The 16,403-nt window shown below is 34.9% G+C and overlaps 1 protein-coding gene across 2 annotated transcripts; it reads left to right on the top strand.

Annotated features, from left to right (window-relative positions):
- The first annotated feature begins 1,013 nt into the window (after positions 1-1,013).
- LOC145056811 (uncharacterized) lies at positions 1,014-8,234 on the top strand. Of its 2 annotated transcripts, XM_079004534.1 has the most exons (3): positions 1,035-1,511; positions 6,909-7,821; positions 7,914-8,234. In XM_079004534.1, the coding sequence occupies exons 2-3, from the start codon at positions 6,909-6,911 to the stop codon at positions 7,928-7,930; spliced, it is 930 nt and encodes a 309-aa protein (XP_078860660.1). In that variant the 5' UTR covers positions 1,035-1,511; the 3' UTR covers positions 7,931-8,234. The 2 variants fall into 2 exon arrangements, 1 of the variants encoding a protein (XP_078860660.1); XR_013685927.1 differs by lacking the exons at positions 6,909-7,821; positions 7,914-8,234 and adding an exon at positions 1,618-2,844 and having other exon boundaries at positions 1,014-1,511.
- The last annotated feature ends 8,169 nt before the right edge of the window (positions 8,235-16,403 follow it).

Raw genomic sequence — 16,403 nt, 5'->3', positions numbered from 1 at the left:
TTTTCAACTTATCATCTATTTACTACATATCAAAGAGACTTTTTATAATTATATTAAATATTACTTAAATACTAAAACTTATTAGCTTTCAACTAGTTAACTCTTATAACTTAATTTTTTTTGTAACTTATGAAATATTAATTGGTTGATTTAGAGTATATATAGTTCATGGATGTATATTAGATTGTTAGGATTTCAATAATAAGATTCGGAAAAAAAGAGTTAAGTAAACACAAAGTTCTGCTTCATGAGATAGAACATGAGCAATAATATAGTTGTTTGATAGAATTTTCGTCAAATACATAATTATTATGTCTTTCGCTCTATTTCTTTCTTCACGTTAAACTGCTTTTGTTTTTTATATATTGTTTTCTATTATTAGAGTTTATGTTTTTGGTTGTCATTTTAATATTGTTTTTTAATTCTTTAATTTATAATTGAAACTTATCGTTTGTTACTGTTTATATTATTAAAATTTATTATTATTATTATTATTGATACTGTTGCTTCATTTTCTAATTTCCTTTGTGAAACTTATCTTTTAACATTGTTTTATAATTTATCAACAAAACTAACATCTAAAATAATCAAAATATTTGCTATGAAATGATGGATGACAATAATAACAAATAAATTCGTAAGAAACAACCTGAGAAAATGATCACTATAAAATATTATTAACACTAAGTTAATAAAAAAGATATAAATATTTCTAATATTATATATGTATCAATAATATAATTATATTATTGTAATCAAAACAATAAATTTATCACAATTTTAATCGCCTTAGTTTTATTTCTATGCAACGTATGAATTTTCGCCTAGCAAATAACTACTAAAAAAAATAATCATCTTACATGGATCAAGAATTAAAACTACAAACCAAAAAACAAAGATAAATACCATCAACTTTTAACAAAAATGGACTGAAACTAGAACTTTAATTAAACCACAGGGGCTATTAATGTAATATAGAATATTTTGAGGCCAGTCACCGACCCACTTGTCCTGGCATATTTTTAAGCTCCAGGAAACTGTTACTCATTCCTCCACGTGGCATGATCTCATTCGTCTGTTTACTTTATAAGTAACCGACTTCTCTTTCCTTTCAACAAAATCCCAGCCCTTCGTCTTTCTTCCTCTTTCCCTCAAGCTCTCAGAGAGATAGGGTTCTTTCTCTTCTTCTCAAACCTCGATTTCAGATAGCATGCAGATCTATGGCGATTTATAGATTGTGTATCGGTATCTGTATGTGTTCGATAGCGATTATGGAAGCAGCGAGTATATTCTCACGGCGGTTTTCTGATTCGCTTGGTACAGGTCGGGAACGGCTTCGCCGGCGATGTCAGTTTTGCCTCTTTTTGCATCTCAGTCGAAGGTGAAATCAATCGTTATTCGGTGATTACCGATCCCGCCTTGTATCAACTGAATTGGAAACCGCTGTGAATTTTTTTGGAGCAGCTGTAATGGAGGATATTTGATTTGAATTCGGAAGATTCAGGAAACAGGTGAGTTTTTTTTTTGAAACTATTTGTGTAGATATGGATCTTCGATTTCAGGTTTCAAATTCGATTATGCTATTGGGTTCTTCTCTAATTGTATGACATTATGCAGATCTCTGTTCTTTTGTGTTTCAGATTTTTATATCTATGTATAGTGGATTACATTGAGTGGAAAACGTTGCTCTTTTATTTTGAATATGGATAAATCAACTTTCTTCTAGTGTTTCTGTGTTAAGAATTTGAAAGAAGCCTAGCTGTTTACGAATTTGTGTTTGCAAATCAAAACATGAGTATGGTTTCGTTTATTCGATGCTGGTATAAATGGAAATGACACCATGAAATTGGAATCGAGACAAAGTTTACCAAAGAAAGGAATATTTACTTTTGGTAGTGGAATATAGATTTTGATTTGCCCATGAAAATTTGGATAACCATAACATTGTGTTTTCTGCACTTTTTTTGGTTGAATTGATCAAATTAGGATACGATATGATGTATCTAAGCATGCCATTCATTTTGTTTTCTATCCTTTCTTAGAATTCTATCCCTTTACCTTTTCTTAAATCAACTTTCAGTCCACTCTTATCTAATCCTACAGTTTGGTTATATCAGTCTATTTCTCATTGTGCTATAGGAAGTTAATAATGTTACAAGTTAATTTCCTATCAATATAAGGAACATTCGTTATTTCTAAGTGTTTTATGTCTGAAACCTATAACTAGTTATGAATCTTAAGAGGCTGCATAAGAAGTCGACTATTTGATAAGTAAACTAATACAAATGTCTAAATTTGTGTATTTGTTTAGAAGGTTTTCTCAGGGTTTTAGGTTTGCTTTTTTTTTTTTCCTAATAATGTAGTTATCCTTATTTATTTAAGATGTTTGTTATGTATAGTAATGCTTCTAGCTTAAGCAAAGAAGACAAGTTTAAAGTAGAATAGAGTTTTATAATAATTTGAAATAAATTCTTCAAGATCTTAGTTTGTTCATAGTATTCCTTTTTTTAATTTTTTTATTTATAGTACTTGTATTTTGAATACCTACTTCTTAATATTCATTTGTTTATTTGTAGCTAATGTTTTAAATCGTATATGTGAAATTTTTTATTTATAGTTTCTGCTCCAAACAGAGTCTTTGTCTCACAAGGAATTCCAATCATGGTATTGGAATTTTGGATCATATTGGCTTGGAATGCAAAGCTATAAGTAGGTTGATCTATTTAAATTATAAAAAATATTTTTTTTTGTTTTAAGTTTATTGATTGTTTATAATATTATTTAACACTTATGTAATATAACTTTTCACTTTAAGCACCCCTGTTGTTTTCACAACATTAATCCTTTAATTCTCTCACAATGACTTCTCAAGTATAAGTGAACGACTATATCGAAAGAATTATGAAACAGAAAGTGTATTGTTTTGTAATGTCAAATTTTGAAAAAAAGTTTTTTCGATTTTTTGTATTACATATTCTAAAACACGAGAATGATTTTGATTGTTTCGATGGCATCAAACCTTTTTACTTATGATTGTTATTTTCCCGAAAAAGAGACCCATGTTTTAATAGCAACAGTTACACAAAGATTTTAACATGACAGCATACCAAATCAAAGAAAAAAAAAGGTACCACAATTCACTCCCAAAGTCTATGCACCAAAACTAAACGTTCACAAGATTGAAATATGAGTGAATTGGCCTTTAAAAAAACCAGTGGTCTAGATATGCACATCTAACCAATATTAAGTTCGCATCCATTTTATTAATTATCATTCGAATTCAAAGTCTTTTCAGTTCTGGAGATCCGTATCTAAAAAATTTCCGAAAATCGTCAGATCCGGTTCACATTTTCTTCATATAGTAAAACTAGCTAGATAGATGCTATTTAGTCTGCCTGTTCTCTTTTCTGTCCGTTGTTTAGTGTACTTTATTAATTAACATTTGCACACAAAGTCTTATTAGTTCCAGTCTATTCTGTTGTCTTTTTACTGTTTGCTATCTGTTGTTTGCTCTCTGTTGTCTGTTGTTTTTTGATGAGATTTATTAATTATCATTCGAAAACAAAGTCTGTTCTAGAGACATGTATTTCAAAAGTTCGATCTAGTTCATATTTTCTTAATATAATAAACCTAGCTAGGTACTAATCAGTTAGTTTGCTACCCATCTACTTCTACTGTATGCTATTTTTTGTTTTGTGTACTTTATTAATTAACTAGTTTATAACTCGTGAGAAACATGATTATAAAATTAATTAAATTTTTATAATAAAATTTTATAATTATTAATCAATTATTTTAAATAAATTATTAATAAAAGATATATTAAAATTTTAAAGTTATTATAACTTCAAATTTAACATATAACTAGAAAATGTAAATTTGAATTTTGAAATGAGTTGTCTAATATATCTATATGATAAATGACATAATATTAATGAGGAATTGCATTAGAGTGACACTTGACAAAAGAAGATTAAAACTATTCATTTATTAGAATATGGATATTCGAACACAAATGCTACTGAGACCCATATCTCAACAATTTGATCAGTTCACATTTTCTTAATATTATTCAACCGGTCTGTTGTCTTTCTACGGTCTGCTATTTGCTATTTGTTGTTTGTTGTATGCTATTTAAAGGGTAAATCCATTAGACATTTGGTATCTTAGTTAAATCAATTCCCATACTAGGTTTTTAGCAATCCATAGTGTATCCATATTAAATTTTAAAAGGATTTCCTTTTAGTTTATTTATTTTTATTCAATGATTTCCTAATTATGTTGGAATCCTTGTTTATTTAAGATGTTTATTTTCCTTTATATACAAGATGTTTAGTTAAATAACTATATAGTAATTTTATTGTTTCATTATTTAATGATTTGTCCTCTAAAGACATCCAAAATGATTCGGTTTTATTAATTAAGTTTAATGGATTGTCAAATCAGCATTTCACTTTTCATATAAACTTTATAATTTAATTCGTCCAATGCATTAAAATATGTAGAGTTAAAAAGAAAATGTTTTTAATCGTTGCATGCCAACTAGTCATCGCACTTCATTCAACCATACAATGTGGATGTTCTAAGTTAGATAAGTCCTAAGTCCTTACTCGGTTAGGATTTTATATATATATATATATATATATATATATATATATATATATATATATATATATATATATATTGTTGGATTACTATGTAAGCCCGTAACTATATTTGGTAAGTACTTGACCCGGTTGTGTATGGTCTTTTTGAGTTGCCTTCACCAGAGCAACATGATATGATGATTTATAAATAAAGAGGTTATTATGACTTATTAATATATTATATGATTAATATATTAAAAGAGAAATCATATAGTTTAATTAGTATTAGACAATAATTAATTAAGAATTAATTTGTGGCTAAAAGAGATTAATTAAATAAAGGGGACTAGAACTGTCAATTGTGTGATAGTTGGTTTTGGGCTGTGGATCCTTATGGATCATAGGGTGGACGAAATTAAGGTGTATGGACTCCTTGAATTCGTCCAAGCCCTAATCTAGAAGGATCCTTGGACTGCTTAAGGCCTAAGTAATCCAATTAGGGTTTTAGGTTGTAACCCTAGCAGCTCAAGTATTTAAAGGACCCAGGGGCTACAGAAATCACCTACCAAAAACCCTAAGGAGTTCCTAGAGCCAATTTTGTGTCCTCAACCTCTCTCCATATCATCCTCTTGCTTCTTGGTGTTTGTAAGCCATTAGAGGAGTGACAATTGTGACTCTAAGCTCCAAGGATAACAAGATTCAAGCCTTCAAGAAGAGGTAATCATCTAGATCTCTTTTGTATTGTCAATTTCGAATTGTATACCATAGATCTAGGGTTTGCAAGTCTTGGATGAAAAACGTGTTCATTAGAGAAACCTAGATCCAAACATTAGGGTTTGTATGTGCATATAGGAATGTTCTTATGGCTCAAACCCATCAGTGGTATCAGAGCCTAGGCTTGGCTTCTCTTGAATTTGATGATTTGTGTTTTGATTCTTGCTTAAAATCGATCTTTCTTGCTCTCTACCTGATGAATTCAGCGACGGCGAGTCCCATTGTGGACTCGACGAGTAGGATGAACTCGACGAGTCCATATGGGGACTCGACGAGTCGGAGTGTCAGACAGAGGGAATTTCGGGATTTCTTGCTGTTTTGCTTTAGGATAATTACCCAAATTGTTTTAAGCCTAATAAAATCCGAATTTTATTACCTTTTTATCGATATCCTCATCAAAATAAAAGATAATTGCCAATTGTTTAAATAATAATTTCCTTATTTGATAATACTTGATTATTTAAATTAATTGTTGAATTATGTTGTAAGTAATATTGACTGGGTCAAATTTAGATAATTATTAAATTAAATGTTTAATTGAAAAATTATTTGTTATTTGATCTTTTTGTTTTGAAAATGTTCAAAACTTGCCCTCAAGTTTTGAAATTTAAATTTTATAATTAAAATGTTTAATTTGAACTATTTAATTTCAAACCCTAGAATTTTACAAGTTTAAAATTTAACCTTATACTTTATAATATTATAAGATTTATATATATATATATATATATATATATATATATATATATATATATATATATATATAACTTAAATGCTAGTCTTATCGTTAGTAGGCCTCATTCACGAAACCGATCTATAAGGGGGTATAAAGATATGACCTATAAAATGGCCATTTAATGGGTGTCCACTCTCACCCACCGCTTCCTTGATTGGTGGATGGTCGTTAGCCGAACGGGTAGGATAGGGCAACCCTTTCTCATTAATAAGTATAATGAATATATATAAAGTAACTAAACGTTTTTACAAAATTCTCAATCTTAGTTATTTTAGGCAAAGTGAATTGATGCAATCCCATGAAATTACACTTTGTACCCTTGCTAAGAAGTTAGTGGAGCGTGTGTGGTTAACAGGCACACTAATTGGTTCTAAGCAAAGGTGGCAAAGGGTGACTCGTTGTTTGTCGTAGTTCGATGGAGCGTGTGTGGTTAACCGACACATTGAATAGGTGACTGTAACAATGAGGGCACCATGTACATTTGCATGGTTATTCACACCCGCTTTGTGATCCTCGACATCCTAGTCACAAACTTGAGGGGCATATCGAGATTGAAACATGCCATTGAAAAGTTCAATGAATCTCAAAGGAATCTAGGAATTTTCAATACATTTAAAACTTAACCTTCCTTTTGTTTTTCATGGTGGAGAATTAGTGAATTGTCATTCACTTACCTTCAAATTATTTGCATGTTAGATTATGACATCACTTTTCTAATATGTAAATAATGTTGTTGGATCCTAGCCCTAATTTCTCATTTTGGGTGTTTAATTATGGATTCATTTCTAATCAAACTTTGTTCTTTTCTTCAGATGTCGAACTCAAATAACAACAACGCTTCAGGCTCAACCTCATCCGGCTCGTTCTCACTCATGAACTTATGTGGGAGAGTGATCTTTGACAGGTCCAATTTCAATGATTGGATCTATAACATCCGAATGGTCACTCGTTACAAGGACAAAGAGTATGTCCTCGATAAGGAACTGAAGGAGGTGAACATCAACATTGCTACTCCCGAAGAAATCGCTGCCTTTGAGGCCCATAAGCGTGATGCCACGAAAGTCCATTGCATCATGCTGGCGACCATGACTACTGAACTACAAAAGTCGTACGAGGACTGCTATCCTTATGAGATGCATCAAGACTTGGTGGACCGGTACCACCAAAGCACGAGGCAAAAAAGGTATGAGATCATCACTTCGATGATCACTGCCAAAATGGGTAACGGAGAGTCCCTTACCGTTCATCTGCAAAAGATGCAGAGATATGTTGATCGCCTGCTGAAGTTGAATGTTAACTTCGATGAAGAGTCGGCAATTGACATTATCCTTCACTCCTTGCCTCCCTGCTACAACCAGTTCCGCATGACCTACCACATGAACAAGGAAGAGGTCACCTTGAGCAAGCTTCAAGGATTGCTTAGGACTGCTGAGAGCAATCTCAAGGATAAGTCTATTGCATCAACTCCCACTCCAACCGCTGCTCCTATTTTGGCTATTGGGCAAGGGAGGGGCAAGAAGAGGAAGGCTCCTTCAAAGAGCCACCACAAGGGAAAATCCCAAGATGGTACCTCTTCTAGTGGAACCAAAGTTGGTTCTGCTAAGCCCAACTCTAACCCGAAGGAGGCAGAGTGCCACCACTGCCACAAGATAGCGCATTGGAAGAGAAGCTGCCCGAAATATCTGCAAGCCATCAAGGATGGGAAGATCAAGCCATCTTTCGCAGGTATTTACACGATTAAATCTAATGATTCATCACATGCTATTTCTTGGGTTCTTGATACAGGATGTGGTTTTCACATATGTTCTGATTTGCAGGGACTAAGAAGAGATAGGGATGTGGAGCTTGGAAAGATAAATCTAATCATGGGGAACAGAAGATCGTTGCCTGTCACCAAGATTGGAGTGTATTCTCTAGCACTTAGTAATGGATTAGGATTAGATTTAAATAATTGTTGCTATTCGCCAGATATGGCAAGAAACATCATTTCATTTCATGGTTTATTTAGACAAGGATTTAGATATTCATTTGATAATGAGAAAGGTTCTATTTATGCTTAGCTAAATGGTGTTTTATATTTCGAAGCATTGCCTTGTAATGGAATTTATGAAACTGTTATGATTGTAGATAATGTAGGAAATGATGTGTTGTGTGCAGATTCTTCCAATAGTATGGATAAAGCATGCTTGTGGCATTGTCGTCTTGGACATATCAACAAGAAACGCATAGCCCAACTCCAAAAGGATGGAGTGTTGGAGTCATTCGACCTTAGGGACGATGACGTGTGAGAGTCTTGTTTATTTGGAAAGATGACCAAGTCACCCTTCAATGGCACTTGTGAAAGGGGTGAGGGTCTATTGGATCTCATACACACCGATGTGTGTGGACCATTTAGATCAACCACAAGGGATGCGGACCGCTTCTATGTGACTTTTACCGATGATTATAGTAGATATGGGTATACTAATTAATCAAGCACAAGTTAGAAACCTTTGAAAAGTTCAAAGAGTTTAAACAAGAAGTGGAGAATCAATTGGGCAGGAAAATCAAGATGCTTCGATCCGATCGAGGAGGAGAGTACCTAATTCTTGAATTCCACGACTATCTTATTGAATGCGGAATAGTTTCGCAATTGACGCCACCTAGGACACCGCAGTTGAACGGTGTGGCTGAGAGGCGTAATCGAACCTTGTTGGACATGGTTCGTTCCATGATGAGTCGTGCTTCACTACCTTTCTCATTTTGGGGGTATGCCTTAGAGACTGCCACCCATATCCTTAACTTAGTCCCTACGAAGAAGGTTGCCAATACACTTCACGAAATGTGGATATGGAAGGCTCCCTCATTGGCACATATAAAGGTTTGGGGTTGCAAGGCTTTCGTAAGACGAGAGACTCACGACAAGCTCGAACCTCGTAGTGAGCAATGTATTTTCATCGGCTACCCACATAAATGCTTTGGATATCTCTTCTATAGACCGAGTGAAAATGTTGTCTTCGTTGCGAGGAGAGGGGTTTTTCCGAGAGCGAGAACTCATAAGCCAAGGGGACAGTGGGAGGAAAATCGATCTTGAAGAGATTCAAGAGCCGAGCGATGAATGAACCTCTAACGCTAGAGCTCAACCCGAGGAGGAAACTCCGGTTGAACCGATTGACGAGTCATTACCTCTTAGACGTTCCGAAAGAGTTAGAGTTCAGCCCTATTTGTATGGTTTTCATATTACTACAGAAGGGGACACGTATATTAGTGATAGTACACTAATAAATTTGGACGAACCTAACAGCTATAAGGAGGCGATGGCAGGCCCGGAGTCTGCGAAATGGAAAGAGGCAATGGACAGCGAGATTCAGTCCATGTACGGCAACCAAGTTTAGAATTTGGTTGACCATGTTCCCGGACGTAAGACGGTCGGGTGCAAGTGGATCTTCAAGAAAAAGACCGATGTGGATGGGAATGTGCACACATATAAGGCGCGATTGGTTGCGAAGGGTTTCACTCAAACTCCCGGAGTTGACTATGATGAAACTTTCTCGCCAGTTGCCAAAGTAAAGTCTATTAGGGTGATACTGGCCATTGCTGCATTTCATGATTATGAACTATGGCAAATGGATGTCAAAACCGCTTTCCTTAATGGGAAATTGGCTGAGGATGTTTACATGGCTCAGCCAGAGGGTTTTGTCAATGCGAAGCATCTCAACAGAGTGTGTAAGCTTGAGAAGTCCATTTATGGACTTAAGCAAGCGTCTCATAGATGGAATCTTTGCTTCGATGAGCAAGTCAAAGAGTTTGGGTTTATACGAAGCGAAGATGAATCATGTGTATATGTCAAAGCCAGTAGGAGTATAGTTAGCTTCCTCGTATTGTATGTCGATGACATACTGCTCATAGGAAACGACATCCCGACACTGCAAAAGGTTAAGTCCTGGCTCGGGAAGTGCTTCGCTATGAAGGACCTCAGAGAGGCTTCCTATATTTTGGGAATAAGGATAGTGAGAGACATAAGTAAGAGACTAATAGGACTTAGTCAGAATACTTACTTGGACAAGGTACTAAAACCTTTTAGTATGGAGAATTCAAAGAAGGGAGAGTTACCGATCCAAAGTAATGCCAAGTTGAGTAAGACTCAATGCCCGAGTACCGAAGTCGAGATAGCAGAAATGAGCCAAGTACCATATGCTTCCGCAGTTGGCTCGATTATGTATGCTATGACTTGTACTCGCCCTGATGTAGCCTTTGCTTTGAGCACGGTCCGCAAATATCAAGGGAACCCTGACAAAGCACATTGGACCGCAGTCAAGAACATTCTTAAATACCTTCGGAGGACTAAGGAATGGTTCCTAGTCCTCGGTGGGCTTGATGACTTAAAGGTGCGAGGGTACAGTGACGCCAGTTTTTAGACCGACAGAGACAACTACCGTTCGCATTCGGGCTGGGTCTTTACCCTCAATGGAGGAGCACTGACTTGGAAAAGTTCCAAGCAAGAGACAATAGTTGATTCAACGTGTGAATCAGAGTATATTGCAGCGAGCGAAGCATCAAAGGAGGTGATATGGTTGAAGAACTTCATTGGAGACATTGGAGTTGTGCCTTCCATAAAGGAGCATATGGAAATCTTCTGTGATAATGAAGGAGCGGTTGCCTTGACCAAGGAACCGAGGGATCATGGTAGATCTCGACATATCGACAGAAAATATCACTTTATTTGACATCGGGTAGAAGAACTCCTCGTAGTGAAGAGGGTATCGTCAGAGGATAACCCATCATATTCGCTTACGAAAAGACTGAGTAGGGTTAAGCACTTGCAACACGCTAGGAGCATTGGGCTGAAGGACGATATTAGTTTAGATTAGATAGTTTAGAAACGTGTAATAGATAAATGTTATTGACATTTGAGGATTAAATAAAGGAGTATTATTTATAACTAAAGTTATTGTCTTATGTTAATTATTTAACTATTGTTTCACTTTGCATGTTTTGACTTCCTGAATAATTGAGAATAATCGAATTATTCGAACGGTCCACAGTCGTTCATATGTTGGAAGTAGGTATGAATGAAGATTGTCATGAATAGGTGTGTAGATTGTCTGAAAAGTATTAGACATAGCCAGTGTTGCAGAAATCGGCCTAATCGGCCGATTAATCGCTAATCGAACCTCCACCGATGAGATTTATTGCTAATCGGTCACTATAATCGGGCTTGGTCAATGCAGGTCAAAGTCGGAATTAATCGGACCTAATCGAAGTTAATCGGACGTAATCAGGTTTGGTCAATGCAGGTCAAAATCGGACCTAATCGGACTTAATCGGACCTAATCGCCGATTAATCACTTTTTTTGGAGAATTAAAGTTAGTGTCACACCCCCGAACCAGACGGCGGAAACGTCCGGGGGCTTGTGCATGACTTCATCTTGAAATATCATTACAGTGAATATAATTGAAACATAACATCATCATCATCACACATGTAATATTACAACATTCATGGTTTACATCGTGTATTGTATTTGAATATTACATGCCAAAATAGTAAGAGTATGATGAAACAAAATATAACACAATACCCATTAGTTTGTTTTGTTCATCCCGCTTTAACGATTTTCTAAGAATACAAGTTATTTTGAAAAACGGTCAACATAAAAATGTTGGTGAGTTCATAAGCATGTTTGTGAAAATGATTTGTATAACTTTGAAAACCACAAGAAAATCCGATATTTTCTAAAAACTGTTTAGTGTGTTTGTGTTAGATCTTATATTAATGCATGTATGTTATTGTTATTTGACTAAAAAGGTAAATAGAATGTAGAGAGAATGTAAGAGCATATAACGAGAATGTTCCCAGACAACCCGATGTTGCCTAAATAAAAAAAAGGTCTTCCGTAAACTTCATAACGTTAATTCCTCTAAGCGAGTCGTCATAACCATACTAAATAATGACAATTTCGCCTGTCTTGGCGTCGTTGGACGCCGGTTTTGACTTTGACTATAAGGTTTTCGTCACCCTAGACTGAGTTAGTCTAACTGTAGCGAACAGCTGAGGTGTGGGGTGTCATCCCCGTATAGATCTATACACAAATCCCCGTTCTCCCTCCAAGAGACTCTGGTTATAACTACAGGCTACGATCGTAGACTTAATAGGTGCCAACCGACAAAAACTTGCTAGATCCTTAATCGAATTTACGCGAAGAAAAAGGTATAAACTCATTCCAGGACCAATGATCCATGTAAGTGAACCACTAAGGCATCGCTAAACATGTAAATCATTTCAAGACCTAAAGGGAATGAGATTATATAACATGGGCCCGAAATATATATGAAAGGACAACTAAGGCCCATTTCACATGTAAAGTATTTACAGGCCCAAATGGCACAAAAATAGCATCCAAGGTCCGTCGCACATGTTAATGAGTCAATGAGGCCCAATGAACATATAAATTGTATATTGTATACAGGACCTCTCACACATAAAAATGGGTCACTAAGGCCCAATAACCTAGAAAATGATCAAATCAAATCCATTTGTTGGTTTATCATTGGTTTTAGTTCAAGTATTCACTAAAATAGCATAAAAAGAAGAACGCATATAAAACCCATTCCCATGCCCAATAAACATGTAAGTGAACCACTAAGGCCTACTATACGTGTCTATTATTTCTAGGCTCAAAAGGAATGTGAATGTCTATCCTAAGCCCAATATACATGTAAAAGGACACTAAGGCCCACTAAACATGTATATTATTTCCAGGCCCAATAAGGATATGAATACCTATCCCAAGCCCAATATACATGTAAAAGGACACTAAGACCCACTAAACATGTATATTATTTCCAGGCCCAATAAGGATATGAATATCGTTTTTTTAACCTGTTTGTTATTGTTTTGTTTATTTTAGCTTGATTATTTACAAAGTTGATATAAAAAGCCAACTTTTTGTAAAAATGACATTCTTGGCCCAATAAGCCAAAAAATTTACAGTTAAGGCCCAATTTTTGTAAGAGTAACACTTTAATCTCCAATTTTGTTAAAAACTTGTGTTGATGACTACTTTGTGATAACAATAGCATTTTAAACCCATTTTTGTCAAAAATATCATTTTTGGCTTGGTTTTATGAAAATACATATTTTTCTGGTTTTTGGCTTTTCCGAACTAGTTTTTAGAAATTTGTAGAGAATTCATCGTAAGTCGAAATCTGGATCCGTAAATTTTGGAAGTTTGGAAATTTTTTCTACTTTGTCCACAATTTTTCTCATAATTTTTTATGGCTTCAAACTAGTGTGAAATTACTCATCTTCACAGGTTGGTCCGAAATTATTTCAAATATGATAGGCAGTTTTGTAAAATTCGCCAAAAATTGTAGAAAAATCGTATGAAAACGTGCGAATAGTCATTTTAAAGGTATAAACCTGAAATTTATCCATGTAAAACAGTTTTGAAAAATACTTCCATTTGGTTGGTCAAAACAGTCCGAGATTGGACCAAAAGTTTTCTGTCAAGGGCTGTTTTGTGAGTTTAGTTTATAGATCTTTGAACACAACACTTATTTTTGCTATATCAAGTATACAAATCCCAGATCTACATGTTTACATGTAATACTTGTGAGAAAACATACTTTTCTCAAGATTCATATGAAGATCCTAGTGATAAACTTCAAGTTTCTTAAAATATTTTTAGATTAGTGAAGAAATCAACACATAATCACCAAATAATTCATGGAAAACACACATAGTCATGCATATACACATAGATCTACACAAATCAACTTGTATTCTCCCCCAAAAACAAGTAAAAACAAAAAACAAGGGGGTATGAGCTCACCTTGAGATTTGGATTTGGTTTTGATGAAGATTTGAGAGAAGATTTCGGCTCTAGAAGCTTTCTTGAGAGGATACTCGAAAGTAGGATGGTTCTAGGAGTGTAACACAAGATTTGTGATTTTTTTTGAAGAAGATCTAACATAAGATGGATTTATCCAAATTAAAAGTGAAGTATCTTACCTAGTATGTGAGTTGGAGGGACCTTCTTGAGCACACACACCCACTTACGGGTTTATGGAAGAAAATGGGGGAGTTTCTTGAAGGTTTGGAAATGGATTGGATTTTGAATGTTCTTTGATGAGGGATAATGGCCTTAGGCCGTGAATGTGAAGAGAGAAAGAGAGGGGAGAGGATAAGATGTGATGGTTTCATTGAGACATGAGAGTTGTATAGAAGTTTGTTGGATAATGGCATGGAAATCCACTTTGTATACATGAGGTGGCACTCTAAATTATCCTTGGCTAGTTTTGTCTTATATATACATACATACACACACACACACACACATATATATATATATATATATATATATATATATATATATATATATATATTGGGCCGAGAATGAGTTAGGAGGTAAAGAAGTGAGATAGTTTGGGGCATTCCTTGACCTAGTTCGAATTTATGGGGTTTTAATAATATTTTTTGGCCCATTGGGCTCTTAAGGTGGTTTATGGCCCGATATGTTATAAAGGAATGGGTTTAAGGTCCGTTAGTGTTAATTAGATTAGTTATGACCCAACAAGGCCCATTTGAAATAAGATGGAACATTTTAGGCCCAAAGTGATCAAGTTGAATATTTATTGGTTCATTAGGCCCAATAAGAGAATCTTTGCCCATAAAGAACTTGAGTCGGGATTCCTAGGGTTTCCAACCCTTATTTGAGCATATGAGATATATTTGAATGAGAATAGAGTATAGTATTCAGTTAGAGTATAGGCTTTTACAATGGATGATGTTTATATGAGAATAGAATTTCCTAGCTAAAAATGCTAGTTGTGACAGTTAGATTTATAATTTTTTTAAATAATTTTCTTAATAATTAATGGTCTCCGATTAATCTCCCGATTAATCCCTAATCGCCAGTCCACCGATTAGCGATTTCTGCAACCATGGACATAGCAAAGGTTTGCTACAACGTTCATGAGTGCTTATGAACAAGTTTTGAGCATTGGAATAAACCCACGCTTGCTGGAATCACTTCATGGAATTGATCACGAGTGATCACAAGACGGTAATATCATATGGTCTTAAAACCTAGATATATGGTTTATTATTTGCTGATTGGTTGTGCATTGATAATGCGAAAACACATCAGTAACTTGATGTTATAAAACACACTATTGTGTATAATTTGATTATTGAATAGTAAATTCATATAAGTCGAAGTTTATTTGTTCCTTTTATCCTAAGAGGGTAAAAGCGATATCAGGGCCCCTCGATGATTTGATTTGACTTATGTGTCATGCCCGGTCAGGACTGAATTGATGTGTTCAATTAAGTTCTATGTCAAATGAATATGAGATCGAGAAACAAACTGCCAGACAATAAGTATTACTATGTTCCGTGTGATTGTCCGCACGATATCTAGAACAGAGGACTATACGAACCCTTATCTAAAGGACAAGTTACTGACAAGATCAGAGTTCGGCAGCCTCTTTGAGAGCTACAATTGCTAATCGGATTGTGCTTACATTTATAGTTACTAAACTTATCCAAGTGGGAGACTGTTGGATTAGTGTCTAAGCCCGTAACTATATTTGGTAAGTACTTGACCCAGTTGTGCATGGTCCTTTTGGGTTGCCTTCACTAGAACAACATGATAGGATGATTTATAAATAAAGAGGTTATTATGATTTATTATTATATTATATGATTAATATATTAAAAGAGAAATCATATAGTTTAATTAATATTAGACAACAATTAATTAAGAAATAATTCTGTGGCTAAAAGAGATTAACTAAATAAAGGAGACTAGAACTGTTATTTGTTTGATAGTTGGTTTTGGGCTATGGATCCTTATGGATCATAGGGTGGACGAAATTAAGGTGTATGGACTCCTTGAATTCGTCCAAGCCCTAATCTAGAAGGATCCTTGGACTGCTTAAGGCCTAAGTAATCCAATTACGGTTTTAGGTTGTAACCCTACCAACTCAAGTATTTAAAGGACCTAGGGGCTACAGAAATCACCTACCAGAAACTCTAAGGAGTTCCTAGAGCCGATTTTGTGTCCTCAACCTCTCTCCATATCATCCTCTTGCTTCTTGGTGTTTGTAAGCCATTAAGGAGTGACAATTGTGACTCTAAGCTCCAAGGATAACAAGATTCCAGCTTTCAAGAAGAGGTAATCATCTAGATCTCTTTTGTATTGTCAATTTTGAATTGTATACCACAAATCTAGGGTTTGCAAGTCTTGGATGAAAAGCATGTTCATTAGAGAAACCTAGATCGAAGCATTAGGGTTTGTATGTACACATAGGAATGTCTTATG

Source organism: Lactuca serriola, chromosome 6 (genome assembly GCF_051521515.1).
Source record: "Lactuca serriola cultivar US96UC23 chromosome 6, Lser_US96UC23_V15, whole genome shotgun sequence".
NCBI classification, from domain to species: Eukaryota; Viridiplantae; Streptophyta; class Magnoliopsida; order Asterales; family Asteraceae; genus Lactuca; species Lactuca serriola.
Note: the sequence above shows the minus strand (reverse complement) of the source record. Positions and strands in the feature narration are given on the sequence as shown.